The sequence below is a fragment of the Schistocerca cancellata genome, chromosome 4, assembly GCF_023864275.1.
Source record: "Schistocerca cancellata isolate TAMUIC-IGC-003103 chromosome 4, iqSchCanc2.1, whole genome shotgun sequence".
In the NCBI taxonomy this organism is placed as follows: domain Eukaryota; kingdom Metazoa; phylum Arthropoda; class Insecta; order Orthoptera; family Acrididae; genus Schistocerca; species Schistocerca cancellata.
In genome coordinates, this window is record NC_064629.1 from 176,657,041 (window position 1) to 176,676,604 (window position 19,564).

The 19,564-nt window shown below is 39.5% G+C and overlaps 1 protein-coding gene across 6 annotated transcripts in view; it reads right to left on the minus strand.

Moving 5' to 3' along the window:
- LOC126185177 (inositol hexakisphosphate and diphosphoinositol-pentakisphosphate kinase) overlaps positions 1–19,564 on the minus strand; it is a 578,601-nt gene that overhangs the window by 241,563 nt on the left and 317,474 nt on the right. For all 6 annotated transcript variants that reach the window (XM_049928024.1, XM_049928027.1, XM_049928022.1 and 3 more), the window contains exons 9-12: positions 16,620–16,814; positions 10,414–10,500; positions 10,027–10,215; positions 3,863–3,948 (exon numbers count right to left, since the gene is read on the minus strand). In XM_049928024.1, coding sequence (XP_049783981.1) covers positions 3,863–3,948; positions 10,027–10,215; positions 10,414–10,500; positions 16,620–16,814 — 557 coding nt within the window. The remainder of the gene's footprint in view (positions 1–3,862; positions 3,949–10,026; positions 10,216–10,413; positions 10,501–16,619; positions 16,815–19,564) is intronic.

Consider the following 19,564-nt stretch of genomic DNA (forward strand, 5'->3'; position numbering starts at 1 on the left):
CAAGGTGTGCCAGTGAATTTTCGATGTGTTTACTGTAGCCAGTGATTGTGGTTCCACCCCACAGTGTTATGAGTGTTGAAATTGTCCAAGATTAGGAAAGGTGGGGGGACTGAGAAATCAGTGCACCCAATGTGTTCCGAGACACTTCACAATCGGGAGGGAGTAAACATTGCAGATGGTAATATCCCAAAATGCTCTTATCTCAACAGCTATAGCTTCCAAAGGCGTATTAAGGGACACAATTTTGTTGCATAGAATGTTTAGGTCAGTTCAGCAAAAATTTCAGTTTCAAGTATCCAGTTTTTAATCTCTCATTGAGAAGGTGAATGAGACAATCCTTTTAGTCAGTGTATCATCATTCTTTCTGAGAATATGGCTGTAAAATTTCCTATTTTTCTGAGTGTCGGATTTTCTCCAAGTTTTGATACAACTCATAATTCTGTCTCATCAGATTCTGTCAATACAAACCAGACCAAAAAAATTTCCTTAGTACTTTCTTTTCTTCTTTTTCTGTGTCTTTAATTAAAGATCCATCTCCAATGATTAACATCTCTGATGCATATAATGCTTCAGGTTTGACTACTGTTATGTAATGTTTCAATTTTGTATTATGAGACAGATTTTTTTATTGTAACTATTCTGTGTAATTCTACAAGCTTCTTGTAATTTAATGGTTCTCTCTTTGTGTACTTCATAATTTAATCCAAAGCACTGTATGATTTCTCTGATGTATTTAAATTTGGATACTTGAGATACTTTGCCTAGTTGTTAACACATGGGCTGTCCACCTATGTATCAAGGAGAACCATCCATGTACTGGGATTTTCATAAGAAATTTTCTCATCTGTCTATGGTCATCCCTTTTATTTCTTTTTCTCAGGTTTTAATTACTTTTTCTAGTACAAGATATAATATTAAAGTGATGGTCTGGATCCCTGTCACATCACCGTTCTCATATCAAGAACTTCAGACATTTCACCTTGGAATTTAATTTAATTTGTGAGATGGTATCAGCTACTGTTTGTTTAATCAACTGTCTTGTGTTTTTATCCACTTTAAACTCTTGTAGTACATTAAACAGTGTACTTGCATCAGCTGGAAGAAATGCTTCTTTGAAGTCTACAAATGTAATAACCATTTGTCTGCTCTTGTGGATCTGATTGAGACTATGTTACACACAGGATCTACATTTCCTAAAAGCTGCTGGATATTCACCAATAAAATGGTCTCTTTGTGCTTCAGGCTTTTTAAGTATGATTTTTGAATGAATTTTGTAAGTAAACGGCAGAAATTAAATCCCTCTGTGATTATTTATATCAGTTTGATCTCCTGTCTTCTGCAATGGGGCATCAAAAGGAAATACGTATGCACATTTTCTTATGAACATTCTACTTGTTCTTATGGAAGAGGTACACTGGATAAGCGACTATGTATGTTGTTCCAACATGATGGCTGCCCAGCTCGCTCTCCCCATTCTAAAACACAAATACTGAATGAAAAGTTCTCCAAGTGTTGGACAGAACAGAATGCTGCAGTATAATAGCTGTCCAGGTCCACTTTTTTTACTCCTCTGGATTTCTTACTATGGGGAGCTCTGAAAGATGGAGTCTATCATGAAGTCCCAACTACGCCAGAAGATACGTGTTGTCAAATCGCCACAGCATACAATGGCATGTCATTCAATGTACTTTCATCTGTCTTTGAATGGTGACTGGAAATGGGCCTTGTACTCAATAGTAAGTGGTTAGAGCACATGCTTAAGTGAAGCATCAAACTAAATTTTGTTATATAAAGTAATGACGTTGTGGGTTACATGTCATCAGCCAATTTGAATAAAATGTTTTTTTTTTTTTTTATTTAATGTGTATTATGCCTAATTAAAATTTTGAGCAGTATCTACAGACACATTTCCCCCCCCATAAGAAATTTTTCACATCTAAGAAGCATTCAGGCATCTCCAGTATTAGACAGGTCAGTGCCCCCTCCTTCAAATCTAAGAAAGTTAATACAATAGTATGGCAATATTATGATAAGGATAGATTGCTACTCACCATATGGTGTAGATGTTGAGTCACAAACAGGCACAACAAAAAGACTGCTAGAACAAGTAAGTTTTTGACCAAAAGGCCTCCTCCTGAAGTGGAGAAAACACACACACACACACACACACACACACACACACACACGACCACTGTCTCTTGCTGCCGAGGCCAGACTGGAAGCAATGGCACATGATGGTAGAAGCAATCTGCGTGGGGTGGGGGTGGGGGGAGATAAGGAGGAGGCTGGGGCAGGGAGGGGGGAGCGTAGCAAGGTAGGGGTGGGGGACAGCAAAGTGCTGTTTGCGGGAGCATACAGGGATGAGGTGCAGAGAGAGCAGGGCAGCTAGGTGCAGTCAGGAGGTTAGACAGATATTGGGGGAAGGAAGGGAGTGGGAAAGGAGAGAAGTAAAAAGTATGTCAGTACATTGATAGACTAGAAGGCTGTGTAGAGTTGGAGTGGGAACATGGGGTGGGTGGGGGACAGTGGCTAATGAAGGTTGAGGCCAGGGGGTTTACAGGAATGTAGGATATATTGCAATATATTCTACATTCCGATAACCCCCCCTGGCCTCAACCTTCATTAGCCACTGTCCGTCACCCACCTATCCCCTTCCTTGTTCGCACTTGAGCATTAGACAGTCTTCCATTCCACCTTTCCCGTCGCTGAAGGCTCCTACTTAACCCCCCCCCCAGCCAGGTGGCTACTCCCATCACGCACAGTTGCTTGCAGTCTGGGCTTGATGGCCAGAGGCAGTTTTTTTTCCCCTTGTGTGTGTGTGTGTGTGTGTGTGTGTGTGTGTGTGTGTGTGTGTGTGTGTGTGTGTCAGAAGAAGGCCTTTTGGTTGAAAGCTTACTTGTTCTAGCAGCCTTTCTGTTGTGCCTGTCCGCAACTCAACATTTCCACTATATGGTGAGTAGCAACCCATCGTTTCTATCATACTGTCATTATTCCATCCTAGATTTTCTATTGTTTGAACACAAAAGGTACCCCACTGTGTCATGAAAAGGGTTGTTTATCATTATAATTTATGAGCAACTGACATTTTTGTTTCAGCTCTTATAAGTAAGCATCAATCGGGACGACCTGAATGGAAAAGTGTCTGGTGAAATTGTAGTTTCCACAAAAACATGGAAATGTACACACATTTTAAATAGTTTTCCTAAGTCCCATCTGATGCACCAGAAGGCACCAGAAGCCAGCATATGCTGTAATTTCATATATAAATATCATAATTGACCCTATATCTATGTCATATAAGACATGAGGTAGTCTTAGTAGCATAGCCCTGCCCTGCTGCATAAAAAACTGTACTTGTTTCAATATCTTAGTTGACAACAAAGTACAGAGAATTATCCATACAAAATATTACATGCTCCTCAGCATACTATCTATTGCAGAAATTGTGTTACATTGCAGAAACTGTGTTATGTATTACGTTACTCACCCTGTATATAGGTCTTATGAAAAATCAATAAATAATTAAACAGTATAAAATGCTAGCTCAAGTGCTGTCATGTCTTCATATGAAGCAATAGTGTAACAATTGGAATTCACGATATCCAATGAATTATGGCGCTATATGACGCATTCATTTATTTGTATAGAAGCATATGGGGCCTGAAGATGGCAAAATGAAATGCCGAAACAGGTTGCTTTCAGAATAAAATACTTAAAGTTTATGGCTGTTGTTGAATTTTATTGACATTGAAAATCTATCAGAAATCCTCAGATGAGCAAATGGTACAAGCTACACAACACTTTAATTTCACTTGTCATACTGTATACTTTCAATACTTCTTACAATTAAAAAGAAATTTACCATCATCAGAGCTTGAGCCTCGTGGTCTCCCTTTTGGTTGGTATTTCATCTGCACTTTCCGATTAATCCCTGAGAAGTGCCCATACCTGAAGAGAAAACCAAACTAATTACCTACACAACCACTACAATAACAAGAATGAATTATTACAGCGATTTACAAAAGGTAATCATTGCACAGTGACAATTGGGAACAATTAATGTAGTCTCTAGCACATATAATAACTAAAAAAATCATATAATTACATGATCAGTAAAATAAATTCAATGAAAAATCAATATACATTTTCACAATGAAATTTCTTCTTATTCTTAAAGTTTTTTGTGAAGTTGCTCTAGTGGTAGCAATTACAGCCAGAGCCACTTTATTTTGGTGCCCAATGTGATCATCCACATTGCTGCTAAAATTACACTATTCTACACACATTAAATCTGTGTATATTAGTGTTGTATTTATTTTCAACCAATTCAATCACAGTCAGCTGGATTAGTCACACTTCGGGGGTATTATGGCATTTCTTTATTGGGATTAGCTTCCCATGTCTCAATTCAGTATGAACTGCAGTGCGTGCAGTGTGGCATTGTGGTAAGCATCACTGGCTGGCATGCTAAAATTGACCAGTTCAAACCAGTGGCAGATACAGAAAAACCTTAAGGAGGGGGCCTAAAGATATCTTGAGCTGCCTTTACTTTTACCGTAGTAAAAATAATCAAGACACATGCAAAGCTTAAGAAAGTTTTATTTAAACCGATTGTACACATATACAAGACAACGTCATCTTATGACATAAAAAAGTTATAATTGTGGTTCTCTTCCTTAAATGATGAATTCTATGTACCTATTGTTCCTGGCAAATTGGTTAATTATATCGTCAATAGGAGAATCAATGTCAGGGTGAGCGTTCAACAGAGCTAAGCCATTAATTTTTATCCTCCTCTATTGTCCAACTCAGCCTTGTCTTTGTATGCTGCAATGTTGAAAAACTTGCGTATTTGTGTTTGTGTATCTATTGCTGACAAAGGCCTTAATGGCCGAAAGCTATAGTTGCGTGAATCTTTTTGTTGTACCTATCGCGACTCAGCACCTCCGCTATATGGTGAGTAGCAAGATTCCTTCTCTAATATTGTTAGATTCCATTCTGGATTTTCCATTGTTTGATTTTTGCATAGACAAATAATGATTGTCCTATTGTTCTGTGAAGATTTATCTGTTGCCACAATGTAAGCAACATTGTTTTCAAGATTCAAGATAACCTATACCAGATCAGTTGTTGCTCGAGTCAACAAAAGCCTACATCAATTGCCAAGCTAAGATGGTCTACTATCAGAATTATGATGGAGTAATAGTTGGGAACCAGAACATAAAATGCTCTTAGTGTAGCACAACAAAAGATGAATAGATCCTGGGTGGAGTTAGGGATGTAAAAGACAGGAACTAACTTTTCAAGTTATCTGGCACCTTCAAAGCCATTTAAATCACATCATATTGACATATTCATGCTTTTTTTTGAGTTAACCCTACTTCATGAACCATGTTACTTTACTTGACACAATTCATTATGTTATATGACATTGGTACTAATACTAACAAGGAAAAGAGCTTTAATATGTCAAGATGTTTTGATTCAAATGTCTCAAAGCTGCCAGATAAGTTGAAGAAATAGTTCCCTTCTTTTATATTCCTAACTCTGCCCAATACATATTCAGCTTTTTTGTGCTATGATAGGAACGTGGAGCATTCTTCATTTTGGTTCTGGAATGTTTGATATTTGTACAAATAGCTACTCTCTCTGTCCAGTATTTCAGTCCTGTTCTGGTTGTATGACTGCATTTGTAATAACATGGTTTCAATGCTAAGTGTTGTAGTTTATTGACAATCCCGTTTTCAAATCTGGACTCTAGTGTGATTGTCATGTGACATTATTTGGTGCGGACAGTAGGTACTTCAAAACATCTAAAACACCGAGGCTCAAATTATGTTACACAAAATGAACTTGGACTGGAATACAAGCAGTACATCATTCCAAATGTCCATATATTCAGTAAGCTAATGGATTCCAAAACAGCAAAAAGTCAGCAGCACATCACACATCCATCAGTGTTTGCCAGAGTTGCTGATCAGGATCCAATTAAAGGGCTGAAAGGTTTCAACTGAGTACCCAAATACAATATGTGGGCTGAAACGATATTTTTGGCAAATGTGTAGTCCTACTTGGATGGCACAGCTCAGCAGTGATTCACATACCATGAAGAAAAGCTCAATAGCTGGGGCAAATTCCATACAAAAGTGAAGGAAACATTAGGTGATAATAACAGCAAATCTTCTTAGAGGAAGAGCAATTAAAAAATAGGGACTGTCTTGAGGAAATGACATAATACTATGCACAGTACATTCAAATAACTTACAAGAATGCAGCCGGGAGACATCACTGACGACCGCCAATATTCCCATATGCACTGCAGTTTTGCAGTAGTTGACAAAATCATCCAGCTGCATTGCCTTAGTTATTTGAACACTGTGTACGCTGAGAGAAACTCAGGCCTACATACAGGATTCTTTGCCCTAAACCACACGTAAGTAAATTTGAATATGGCAGAAACTGATAAAATTTCACACTCAATGAAAATGGTCACACAACATATGTACCAAGCTCTTTTAATAAAACATTTCACAACAACCAAGGAATTCATCAAGTGATGTCAGCTCATCATGGAAATGCAACAGAAGAAGAGTTGGATGAAAGAAGTATGACCAAGTCCTGTCTGTGGTCCATATGGCAATTATGAAAGACTACTGTGACTTCGCTTCTCTCTTACATCATCCAGCAAGAGAAGAGATACAGCAGTTTATTGTCACCAGAACTGTCGGACTAAATAAGCAGGCGATAGCCTCTAAGGATGTTATACCCATACATCAGAAGGTAATAGAGAATATTTGAGAAGAGGTATATTGATTTGCTGCTCACCATAGTGAAGCCAATGTAACAACATAACCAGAATGTGAGAATCTACCAGAGCCGGCATACCAATGACTATTGACAAGGCCTACATCCAGGGTGCTGTAGTCAGCTTCAATGAGAACTTCTGAAACAGCTGGTCACTGTTCCTCCAGAAGAGAAATCAATGTGGCAATATGTGGTACGTACAGTGTGGCATAGTGGTTAGCAATGCTGGCTGACACACTGCAAGTCATCAGCTGAAACCTGGCCCCCAGCAATTATTTTTTATTTAGTACTTACATTTCTGGAACCGTTCTTGAAATATCTTACACATTAGTAATGTTTGTATATTCTGGAATATTCTATGCTTGGATAAAAAGTAATACTCTCCGGCCAAGATTTCAGTTCTATTCTGGCAGTATGTCGGTGTTCATAATAAATGTTCCTTCAGTGCTAAGTGTCATATTTCATTGATGACCCCATGGATCTGGACTTCAGTGGTGTTAAAACATTACAAATTCATTTAAAAAGGGCAATAGGTAACATTAAAGTCTTGAAATGTTGGTACAGAGCAGAGGTCTGGGACGCTCTTTAGAATAGTCACTTCATTTGCAGTGCCGCATTTTACATCCTGTAATCTGCTGTGGGCTATGTAACTAGTCCTTAAGTAAGGCATCACGTTTGACCCATTTTAAGTTTCTGTATAGTGTTAGGTGAGATTTCTCTCTCTCTCAGTCTGCATGGGATAGATTAAAAATATCGCATCTGCAGAAAGGCCACGAGCAGAATTCTGACTGATGCAAATTAATTTGTCTGTCCTCTTAAAAGTTATTTTATCTATCAGAATGTAGCTGCGTGTCACAAGAAGCATTGGATCCAGAGGTACGGGGAAACAATAGCCTTAAATACTCCAAAAAGCAGGATTTTAGTTGCAGTTCTATATTTGTATCATCTATAACAATTATATGTTCTTACTGTGACATGATTGTTATAATAAGTATTATATTACATCAATTTTGAGTTATTTATAGATAACTCTAATTAAAATTGAATGATCAGATACTTTTCCTGAGTAACAATGACTCTGCATCTTTTCCACTATTGGCATTATGTATTTGATATCTAGTTTTAAATCAGAGAAAAAATATGGATCCACAGTGCCCCAAATGAGTTATGCACTCAAGCCTTAGAAGCATCAATAGGAAAGACAGAGTCTGATGAGATGCTGGGTTTGAGCCACATCTCTGACAACAATTCCCTGGAAGTTCAGCTGGTAGAATAAGTTATAAATCTTAGTGAAACTGTGCTGTTAATGGCTGCACATTGGTGGGACTGACAAGCAATTCAAATGTTATGCCCTTTAGTAGCACCACAAGGTTGAAAGATCAATAATAACTACTACTTACAAGTTCTGTGCTGTGTGTGTCAAACAACCAGAAAATAAGCCCAGATCTGAGGTGAAACAATTCAAGGCTTCTGCACCGTGATAAAGCACCAGCTCACACTTCGTTGATACTTTGGGAATTTCTGGCCAAAAACAATAAAGATGGCCAAGCCTGCATATTCACTAAATGTGGTACCCTAAGACACTTTTCTGTTCCCAAAAATAAAGACAATGTTAAAGGACTATCATCATACATCCACCCCTACATCTAAATCTACACGATTACTCTGCAATTCACACTTAAAAGCACTTGGCAGAGGGTTCATAGAACAACTTTAGATTATTTCTCAACTGTTCCACTCCTGAATGGCATGTTGGAAAAATGAGAATGTAAATCTTTCTGTGCAAGCTCAAATTTCTCTTATTTTACCACAGTCGAGAGAACTAAAAGCTATCTAATGACTGAGTTCCAGGAATGTTTCAAAGATTGGACAATGTCCTGGTGCACATGAATAATGCCTAATGAGGACTATTTTGAAGTGGATGACATTGATGTAGATGAATAAATAAAATTATTTCCAAAAACTAAAATGTCTGTCATTTTTAACACACCTAGGGGTGAAGCAATTGATCTCAGATTAGCAGAAAAAATGAACTCTAATCAAACCGAACTTGAAAACATGCATTGTACAAACAGCAATCTCCAATTATGTCACTGTGGACTTCAATCATCTTTGAAACACAAAATTTTGCGGATCAACTCAAGTTCAATTGCAATCATCAGCTAACAACCTAATAACGCTACAGAGTAACAGATTCTGTTTTGCACAAAAATATACTGAAAAGAAATAAATAATAAAGAGGTAATTGTTAACACAGAAAAGGTAAGTAAATATGTGAATATGCTATTTCCACACTGCTGAAGCACGAAATAAATGTTTCAATCTGTACGGTTCATTTAAAGAAACTATGACCTTTGTATGTAATGAGTGCAGATAGTAACTGATGCCTCAAAATTTATGTAGATGATTTGCAATTAATGTGATTAGTTTAAAAGCATTTCACAGACATTCAGTGGCAGAGTAGTAAGGTGAAATCCAAACTATTTGCAGTGAACAGTAAAGTATACGATGTTTGACAACAGCCAATAGTGACTGGACATTTCTTACCAATATACTCTCTAGGATCTAAAAGAAAAAAGCTCTTTAGGCTCAAATAGCAACAAATTTGTATTAAATTTTTGAACTATCCATGCTTAAACCACTACAAAAAAACTGTGCACGTGTGCCTTGCCGCCTCCCCCCCCCCCCCCCCCCCACACACACACGCACTAATGAACAAAAGTAGTAAAAATAAATAATTCAATTAGCAAATTCAAACTTATCAGCGAGTGGGGATACAAAGATGCTACTGGTGGCTCAGTGGTTACACACTGGACTATCATACAAAAATTTTGAGACTTTTTTTAACTGTTTATTATCTGCAAAATTATTGAGATATAAAAATGATAAGATCAGATGGTATAGCAAGGAAGGGTAGGGTGTAAACTCTCAGACAGTGAGACCCATAGAAACAGAGCACACATGATGGAGAAAGGTGTCTTTTCAAAGGAATGGTCCCTGAAATGATGTATGGGAACCATGAAAAAATTTCATCTGAATATCAGGACAGTAATTTGAGCTCTCCTTCAAAATACAATGTCTAAGAGATTAGAGTGCAGCTTCCCAAGGAGGTCTTTACAGAGAAGGGAACAGATGTAAGCATAAGACCAACCAAGGAGTAATGAACAGCCATATTGAAACAAAAAATATTTTTCTACAAAAAAATATCCAATTCATAATTACATCTCCAAAACACTCTTCAGTTGTTCTAGTTTTCCTTGTTTCTCTTCAATTTCTGGATCAGCTTCTCTTAGCTCAATCTCACTCAGAAGAGATCGAGCAATGTCCAGTATTTCCTGCAGCTGTTTTGGGCGTTTCAGTTTAACATGGCCATCTTTATAACCATCGTACTTTTCAAATATCTCAAAAAACCTGTAAACAATGCAAATAAAAAAAGAATGGGAAAACTTTGTTTTAAGACAAATTAACTAATTAATAATATGGCAAGGAAATTATATGTAAATAACATAATTTAGTGCCAAAGTAAGTAACGCACATTGTGTAATTCTTTCCTAGAATGGGACCAGGAATGTTCACATTGCAAATTTCACAATTTAAAATGGAACTTACTTTGGATGTCGAACTTCAACCTTCATTTTCTGTTTTGGAGTCCGATCTCCATGTCTAATAATAGCAACAACACACCTCAGCTCCATCCTACAAAATTAGAAGATGTTTGAATTAAGTATTAAAATTTGTAAGTTACTAAAGCAGTATAGTAGTAAGATAATGTTTCACTGCTAAGACAACTTGAAAATAATAAATAAAGATTCCTGTTTACATTGACCTCTCAACTAAAATTCTTTGAACAAATCAGGTGGAAAACAGAGTGTATGAGATGATGATATTACTACAATATTTACCTACTGGATTTTACAGTGTGTGTGTGTGGGGGGGGGGGGGGGGTTTACAGGCACCCAACAGTGAGATCATCAGTGCCCTGGCAAATATTAACACAAACAAATATCAGGATATGGTTAAAAATGTTATCACACAGTTGGGAGCAAACCTACAAAATGTCAATCACTCCTATCTCACTCACGTTGGTCCACATATGCTGTATGACAATGGAGAAAGGGTGAAATGTGCTACACCTAGGATTAAAACAGTAGAGCTTAAATAACAGCAAAGGGAAATGTGACTGGCTGACCTCTTACAAAAACCATTGGTGAGCCAATTACTCAGTTAACACATTAAGAACATCACTCTAAAATCTTATGAAACAAGTTGGGCATATTGCAAAACCTTAAAACTCTCACAACGACCATTTGTCTGTCACTTGAAATAGAGGTTAGATCTGTCAGCAAATCTGCCACTGCTCTTTGGCTTGAAAATAAAATGTAGTCGGGTATAATGTTGTGCACACTGATCTGTACACCACAATCACCACACATTGGAGGGTCCCCCTCACTGGAGCAAGAAGCCACGCATCATAGGGCTGTGGCCTATGCAAAGACAAATAAGGAGCATCTCATGCCACCTGCACGTCACTTCTAGCCCATTTTCTTCCAATCAACAAGCGACACTTTTATAACAGCGAGGTGATATTATGCAGGGGCACAACACACTGAACTAACTGTGGATCACGATGTGCCGCCTTCACTGCTACATCTGTCCTTTCATACCCCACAAACCCCATGTGCCCTGGCTCCCAGCAAAAATACACCTCCTCCCCAGCCTTTGTACTTGGAGACAGGATATGCCAGACTACTTTATCAGCTAGATACAAGCACTACAGAGACTGAAGGACACTCATGGAGAATGAACAGACAAGGAATTTAACAGGCACGGTGCATCTCATCTGCTCCAGCACTCTCAAGATCGCAGAAAATTCAGCATCGAAGGCAGTGAAGTCTGGAGGCAACCAAATCTTGATGATACAATCAGGGAAAACAAAAGAGCAGCCAATGCAATTGCCCTGCTTAGATTTGTCCGTGAATACAGTTACCTAGTTTTGGTGCTACCAACAGCCTTGCCACAGTGGTAACACTGGTTCCCATCAGATCACCGACATTAAGCTCTGTTATGCGCTGTCGGGCTTGGCTATCACTCAGATGGGTGATCATCTATATCTGCCATGTGCTGTCAGCAAGTGAGGGTACACTCACCCCTTGTGGGGCCAATTGAGGAGCTATTCAAGTGAGAATTAGCAGCTCAGGTTACAAAAACGGACAATGACTGGAAGAGTGGTACGCTGTCCATGTGCCCATTGTACTGGTTGTTATTTATCTCATTTCTTAGATAACTGAAAAATTGTGGAACCTTATGCGGTATATTGTGGTAGGACCACTCTCACCATGTGTTTTGAATGAGACTAATACGACTAGATCCAGCACAATTTCAGCAAGCCTTACTTTTTAGTAGCTGCTGAAAGATTACACACTGCAGGTCTCATTTGTCTAGGGGGTTCTCGAAGTTTTGTCTACAAAATAATTATTCCAACAAGCATGGCCTGGGTTTTCTTCTTGTTTGAAATAAACACTACCAGATCTGAAATACTTTCAGCTAAAAATTATATTTATTCGTACTTTTTGTTAGTAACTACATCATTTTCACTATGAACATTGATACTCTAAATCCATTATACTGCACTTGTCACATAAACACATCCATCTCCCTCCAATACAGACAAAGAAGTAGTGGGCAAGCCAACATGTGCCTGGAAGTTGCAGACATTCCTGCATTCTAGATTCTTTGGTCTACTGACCTTAATAAACTCCAAAGACACATATATGTAAATACATATAAATATACAGCATTTAACATCTTAAACAAATCCATTATTTATCATAAAAGAAAATATTCATAATTAAATAAATTAAACACATTTTCTGGCAACACAATGAAATTACCTTAACTCTTTACTGTGGGCATCATACTTTTCGCATGAGATAAACTTTATCTCTGACAGTTAATTACATTACACCCTCCATATCTTCATCTAATGATGTCTATCAGATGATGATGATGATGATGATGATGATGATGATGACATAGTGGTCAATTGATACTTTTGGGGTCTTTCGAGGCCTCTTTGGACAGAGCTTAGTTGTTTAGTTTGTGGTGATGCTCATTTAAAGTATCAGAAAATATTGTATTAAAAACATAAGCAAGAGTGCAATTTGTCCTGTATTGCACTAAATCTAGAATTACTCTGGGCCTCTACAGTAACCAGGGTGGCAGTCAGCTAAAACCACATACTTGAGCCTGTTGTGCCCCACACCAAGGGACGCCAGCACACACTTTGCACAGGTCCCAAATGGCCCAGTTATCCACGGATGACTGTTAAAGAGGCATTCCATAGCTGGACAAACAATGGTACGGTATGCTGGTGAAGTTGGGGTAATGAGGAATGCACATGCCTGATGCACCATGAGGAGTTGCCGGCAGTTCGTAACTGGTGTTTCTCTGGCATCAGCACAGGGCCTGGTTATAGGGGCTGGTCCTGTATGTTCCTGTGCCCCAGCTGATCACCTCGTGGTGTGTAGAGTCAATGACCTTCATGCAAGACGGCCTCACTGACCTGTACACTGTGCACCCACAGTCCAGCATACGAAGGCCCAACACAACTGGAGCAGGTGCACCTTCTCTGTTCCCTAAGACATGTGACTAAGACATTTCAAGATATTTAGTGCATTGGGGCTCTTGCCTTTTTGTCCTTTAGGTGTGGTACCCATGACAGTTTTAAGTCAGAAATGAGGCCCAGAAATGTCACACAGTCTTTGATAGGGAGAATGATGTCCCAAATATGTAGTACATGGAAAGTAAATATCTGGCAAGAATGATTAAAACAAGCGTGCACATACAAACGTTGCCTCATCTCTAATATCCAGGCCAGACAACGGTTGACCACGCACTCTAGAGTTATTCCTATACAACTCATGAAAGTGACACTCTGATAACTGCTGGTACATGTTCGGTTCTTTCATGTTTGAGGAGAGGTATTGAAATTGCCTCTCACAACAAGTCAGGATATTGGCCTGTCAGCCCTAGAGAATTAAAGAGGATTTCCTTTGACACATTTGCAAGTGCTGCAGGGTGCTATAATGGATTTGGTCACAATCTGGCACTGAGCACATGGGGAATGGGCAGTTTACAGACTCTGAAATAGTGATCAGAAGTTCAACTCAATCCTCTCCATGGTGATGACGGAACACTGTTCCTGGCTGGCAGTGGCGGTAGCAGTGCAAAATGCTCTGCCACTGTTTGCGATATCTCCAGGTGTTGTTTAGGGGCACCCCTGTTTCTAGAGTGGGAAGTGGTCATTGGAATGAAGGTCATCAATGAATTCTTACAGAACAGAGACCACAAAGGCTGGAGAGCAGAAAGAGAGGTTGATGGCTGAGAATGACCAAGTAGCAGCACAAAAATGAGTGGAAGTGTCTGTGTTGAGGAAGCACAAATCATCAAACACCGCCAAGCTCTCCAAAATCTGACCCTGAGGCAGGTAGAGATTGAGTCCTACAATACCTGATGGGCATTGCAGTCTACCAGTATGAGAAATGGTCAGGGGAGTTAGTATATAAGATTTGTGAGAGCCTCTGAGTCTATTGCACCTTGCGGAGGTAAATACAGTGAGCAAACAGTGATCCTCCGACAAACAACTTCCAACTGCAACTGCTTGCAAGTCAGTAGCCAAGGGAAGAGCAGAGCAGAGCAGTGGTGCACATTATTGACAAATGCAGTGAACCCTCCTTTGGGCCTTTCCCCAATCAAGTTGTTCTCCCAATGAAGTGTGTAGCCCCTAGTACTAGGGCATCAGACACTTTTAACATGTGTTTCCTGCAAACACAAGCACAGCGTCATTCCTGTGCTAGCCGGTTTAGTTCCTCCACATGTGTTCTGAAGTCATTAACGTTCCACTGTAGTATGGGAGCCATTTGTGACTGGTGGGGGGAGTAGCACTTTTACCCTGCCTTTCGGCCAGGGAGGGAAGCCTCTAATGGGTGGAGGCTTATTCTTGGGGCGAGATGAATGCCCCAGGCAGACATCAATGTCCATCGGCTCTGAAGAAGAGATGTCAGAGATAGTGACTTCAACAATGTTGGACAGCTTACTTCCCATCTATCAGCAGATGCCTTGGACTTTTTTGGCTTGTGGAGGCTTCAGAGACACAAGCATGGCAGCACTTGGACAGTGGACAATACTGAATCTTTTAAGGTGCAGGGAGCTCCACAACATCAGCAACCATGGCCTTTTCTGATGTTCTGGGGTGGAGGTAGAGGCTTCAAAGTAACTGTAACAGCACAACTGCATTGGCAAATGTAGGTACTAGTAACTTCTGTTTATGTAGCAGCACTGGTTTTTTGAACTGGCTGTTTAAGAACTGAAGCAAATGAGGCAGCAAACATTGGGGGGTATCATGGCCTTTTACATCTTTTTGGCAGACCATACGAGATGCACTTCATAGTTTTAAGCTCCTTTATCTTCTGTTCTTCACATTATATGCTGCAGTCACTACTCCAGACAGGGTGATCACCATAGCAATACACACACTTGAAAGAATTGTGAGAGCCTCTGAGTCTATTGCACCTTGGGGAGGTAAATACAGTGAGCAAACAGTGATCCTCCGACAAACAACTCTGTCATGGGCAGCTTTACCACATTTGCCACAAGTGGCTTCTCCATTACATCAAAGATTAGTGTGCCCAAAGTGCTGGCATTTGAAGCTGTGCATTAAGTGGGGCAAAAATGCCGCATATTTAGAAAAAGAAAACCTGCATTGACATGTTCTGGGAGCTCCGTGCTATTGAAAGTGATGAACGAACAGATTTGACCATATCACCTCACCCTTTTCATGACATTCTGCAAGTCAACAAAGCCTTCTTGGGCCCAATCAACTTCCAGTTCTTCTTTTGGAACTTCCATCAGGTTCCTGCACATCACAACACCTTTGCTGTAGTTTGAGGTTTAGTTTCAATGGTATATTCCACCATGCTTTTTGCTTTCTGCAGGTTTGTTACTTGTTGAAAAGTATTGGCTTCAACCAGCAGTCCCAGTGTGAAACAGATCGACAGATTTTAATGGACTTGCTATGCCCTCTCAACCCTTTCGAATGTAGAAATGATAAACTGTCTCAAAGCTTCCCCCTCTTCCTGTAACTATCCAAAACACATTCTGATCTACAGCATGCATTCTGTTACTAAAAACTGAACTACCCTGAACAAATCCAGACTCTAGAGGACTTGACACATGGGGCTCTAGAGCCATTGGGTGTTGGTACCTACCACAGGCCCACCCTTTTTCCTGGGTGGTGGAGGAGAAAATTTTGAGGATTCCATCTTGGTAACATGAGCAGCTAGAGAAAAAAGGGTCCACTTAGAGTCCCATTCACCTGAGTAAGTCTTATATAACTGAGGTGTGGTAGATTCCCCAGGGATTCCCTCATAATGACTGTTCCATCTCAACAGTCATTTTCATCGGCATGCAGCACACCTTGTGATTGAGAGGATTTTTATAGAGGTTTCTTCTAGCCTCGAAACTTGGGTGGTAAAGCCAAGGTCCCCATTCCCTGTGGTACACAACATTCCACCCCCATGCAGTACAGTGGTTGCTGAAGCATGTACATTGTTTACAGTGACATAGGACTGGTAGCGCTTGGCAGCCCCCAACTCGGAAACTCTGGGTTCAGCAAACCTGTACCCGGCAAATAAATGCTTGGCCCCTGAGCACTGATTTATACAGCATATACATAAAAACAATAAGAGTAAACATAACATGCAAATATATACATAATACTTTAATATGCCAAAGTACAATATAATGTAATTACTCACATTTTTCCAAAAGTTGTTGGCACAATTGGTGGATCATCAAGTTGGAATGGTATAGACCAAGGTATATGGAGTGTTGGGGCAAGCTTACGAAGAATCATATTGCCCAATATTTTGGCGCAGTCATCATAATACTTGTTAGAATTTTTTACAAAACTAAATCCATTCACATCACAAACAAAAGATTTTCCATTGGCTCTGAAAAATAAAAACATCCACGTCATTCTCTTAAGTATACAAATAGTCCAAATAAAGGAAAGAGAGAGCTTACACAATGTTGCAGTCATCACTGATGGAGCAAAAGCTCTGTTCCAAAGGATGAAGCAGGAAATCAGTGTGACCTTTTTCAGGGACCCACCATGGAATTTATCTTTTATGTTTTTGAAACAAATGGGAAACCTAAATGAGGATGATAAAATAGATTTTAAGCCTCCTGCTCTCCAATATGAGCCATTATGTTAACTGGCTCAATTAGTTTTTTTGCAAGACAGCTCTGTTAAAAAGGTTTTTGAACTTTTTTTTTTCTGTGATGCCTTGGTGCCAATATGGTCCATTTCACTTTTATCTTACTGAATGGGAAAATGTTAATAGTAATAATGCATAATGAGATGTGTTGCATGAGGCTAGAGTGAATTATAAAAATGGCAAAACCATTTTGCTCAAATTGGCTGCTTAATGCCTTAAACAGCTGTCCTTGTACTTATACTGAGATATTGCATCATTTGGACAGGCTATTTTCTATCTGTGGTACGAGTTCCTTAAACAGCACATGTTGCAACTAGCATTTCACACATGTCAACAGTACTATGCTAATTTTGGAAACAGAGCAGCCTGCATATACAAATTACATAACTTCAGCTACTCTGCTTACATAATTTATAATAATGTCAGCTCTCTTTGCAGTATCCACATTGGTAATAGGGGCTCTATTGTTTGGATTTTCCTTGTCAGAAGCATCAGTTTACAAATTAAAAGTAAAAATAATTAAATTTTATGGGAACAGAACAGACAAGTACACTAACAGCACTTTTAATATTTACAGCAACTAACAGAAAAAAATGTAAATATATTACAGAAAACATCAGGTTAGCAGGACTAGGTTAGATTAGCTATATTAAGAGCTGCTTCTTGAAGCAGCTCTGAGTGTGGTTATCAAGGCAAGAATACACACGTATTATTTGGGTCTCACAGGTTATAAGGTACTGGGTGTCTATATTTTAAAACATTTGCTTTGGATTGTGTTGCTCCTGTCTGAAATCACTTCAGGTATGTTTTCATTACGGCCAAAGGCTAGTTCTGATGGTATCAATCCTCTAGGCAAATGGTCAGCCATTTCATTCTCTGGGATACCTATATGATTTGGGACCCAGAGAAAGACAACCAAGCAGGCAGACAGTATGAAAAAGTTCAGTGAGAAGGTCTGAATATAGGGTGACAAGAGTAACATCGGTTAATGGCCTGGAGACTCCTCATGCATCACTATCTATTAAAATGTGGTCATGGGATGCCTGTTTAATACAGGGGAGCTATCAGCTCCACCATAAAAATACTATATTTTCTTGGCAAGAAATGGTGTTCCTGACCAGCACGAGATGTAAAAGCATTTAGAGCTGTCAGTATAAAAGAGGGCAGAACCCAAAGCTCCTGTGAAACTGAACATAACAGGTGCTGAAAGGTTATGGGGGCATCTGGAACTTAACAATACTGAAATGGATCGGTCCTGGCAGAGGGCTGTGGGACAACTTTTAATCCCACTGGAGGGGGAAGAAGAAGAGTAGCACAATCCACAACCCGAGAAGTGCAGCTAGGGAAGCAGAGAGTGTTAAGCTTCTGCATGCAACTAGGATTTAGTTGACAAATATGGGACAGTTAAGTCAGCTTTTCATCAAAAAAGAGGCCCAAAAAGTGGACTGTGCAATAATATCCAAGCACTAGGTACTCAACTAGAGTCCGGGTCAGGATGGACAACATGATGACAGAAATGCATGACCTGCATTTTGGCAGAAGAGGAATGGAAATCATACAAAAGTGTCCACGTGAAGGCCCTTTGGATGACACACTGGAGCTAGCATTCAGCTCAGGCTATCAAATGGGAGTTGTACCAAATGCAACAGCCATCAACATACAGTGCAGCGATGATCAACAGAATGACAGAGCTCATTAGCCCATCAGTGGCAAAGAGGAAGTATGTGACACTTAGTACAGAGCCCTGTGGGATGCCATTCTCTTGGATCTGTGGACAGCTGAGTGAAGCACCAATTCCAACCTGGAATAAGCAGTGGGATAAAAACTGACAAATTGGTAGGAGCCTCGAAAGCCCTACTCATGTAGGGTAAGTAAAATGTGGTGACACCAAGTGGTGTCCTACGCCTTATGTAGGTCAAAAGACACTGTCATGGTGTGCTGACATTTAGAAAAAGCCTGTCAATTACTGTTTCCAACCTAACCAAATGGTCCCTCACAGAGACCACACTGATAGGGGGACAAAAGGCCCAGGGATTTGGGAACCCAGCATTAACTATGGGTAACCATCCTTTCAAGAAGTTTTCAGAGCAAACTGGTGCAGCTAACTGGTCAGTCATTGGGTTTTTGCCTGGTTTAAGGAACGGAAAATGATACTCTCATGCCAGCAGGATGGGAAGGCACCTCCAAGCAAGTATGGTTGAAGAGAAAGAGTAGATGCAGACTTTGAGTAACATTCAAGTGTTGTATCATCTGATTATCAATGTAATCAAGGCCTGGGGGTCATATTGTGGAACACAGAAAGTTTTTGAAGCAGTTCCCAGTCAGTTTTTATTTATTATTATTTTTTATTTACATGTTAAGCTCTGTAGGATAAAATTGAGGAGCAAATCTCCAAGGTCATGGACCATGTCACTACATGAAATTACAACATAAAAGTAATAACAGAAAAAAATAAAATGTTTACGAACCCAAAACAGTGAAGC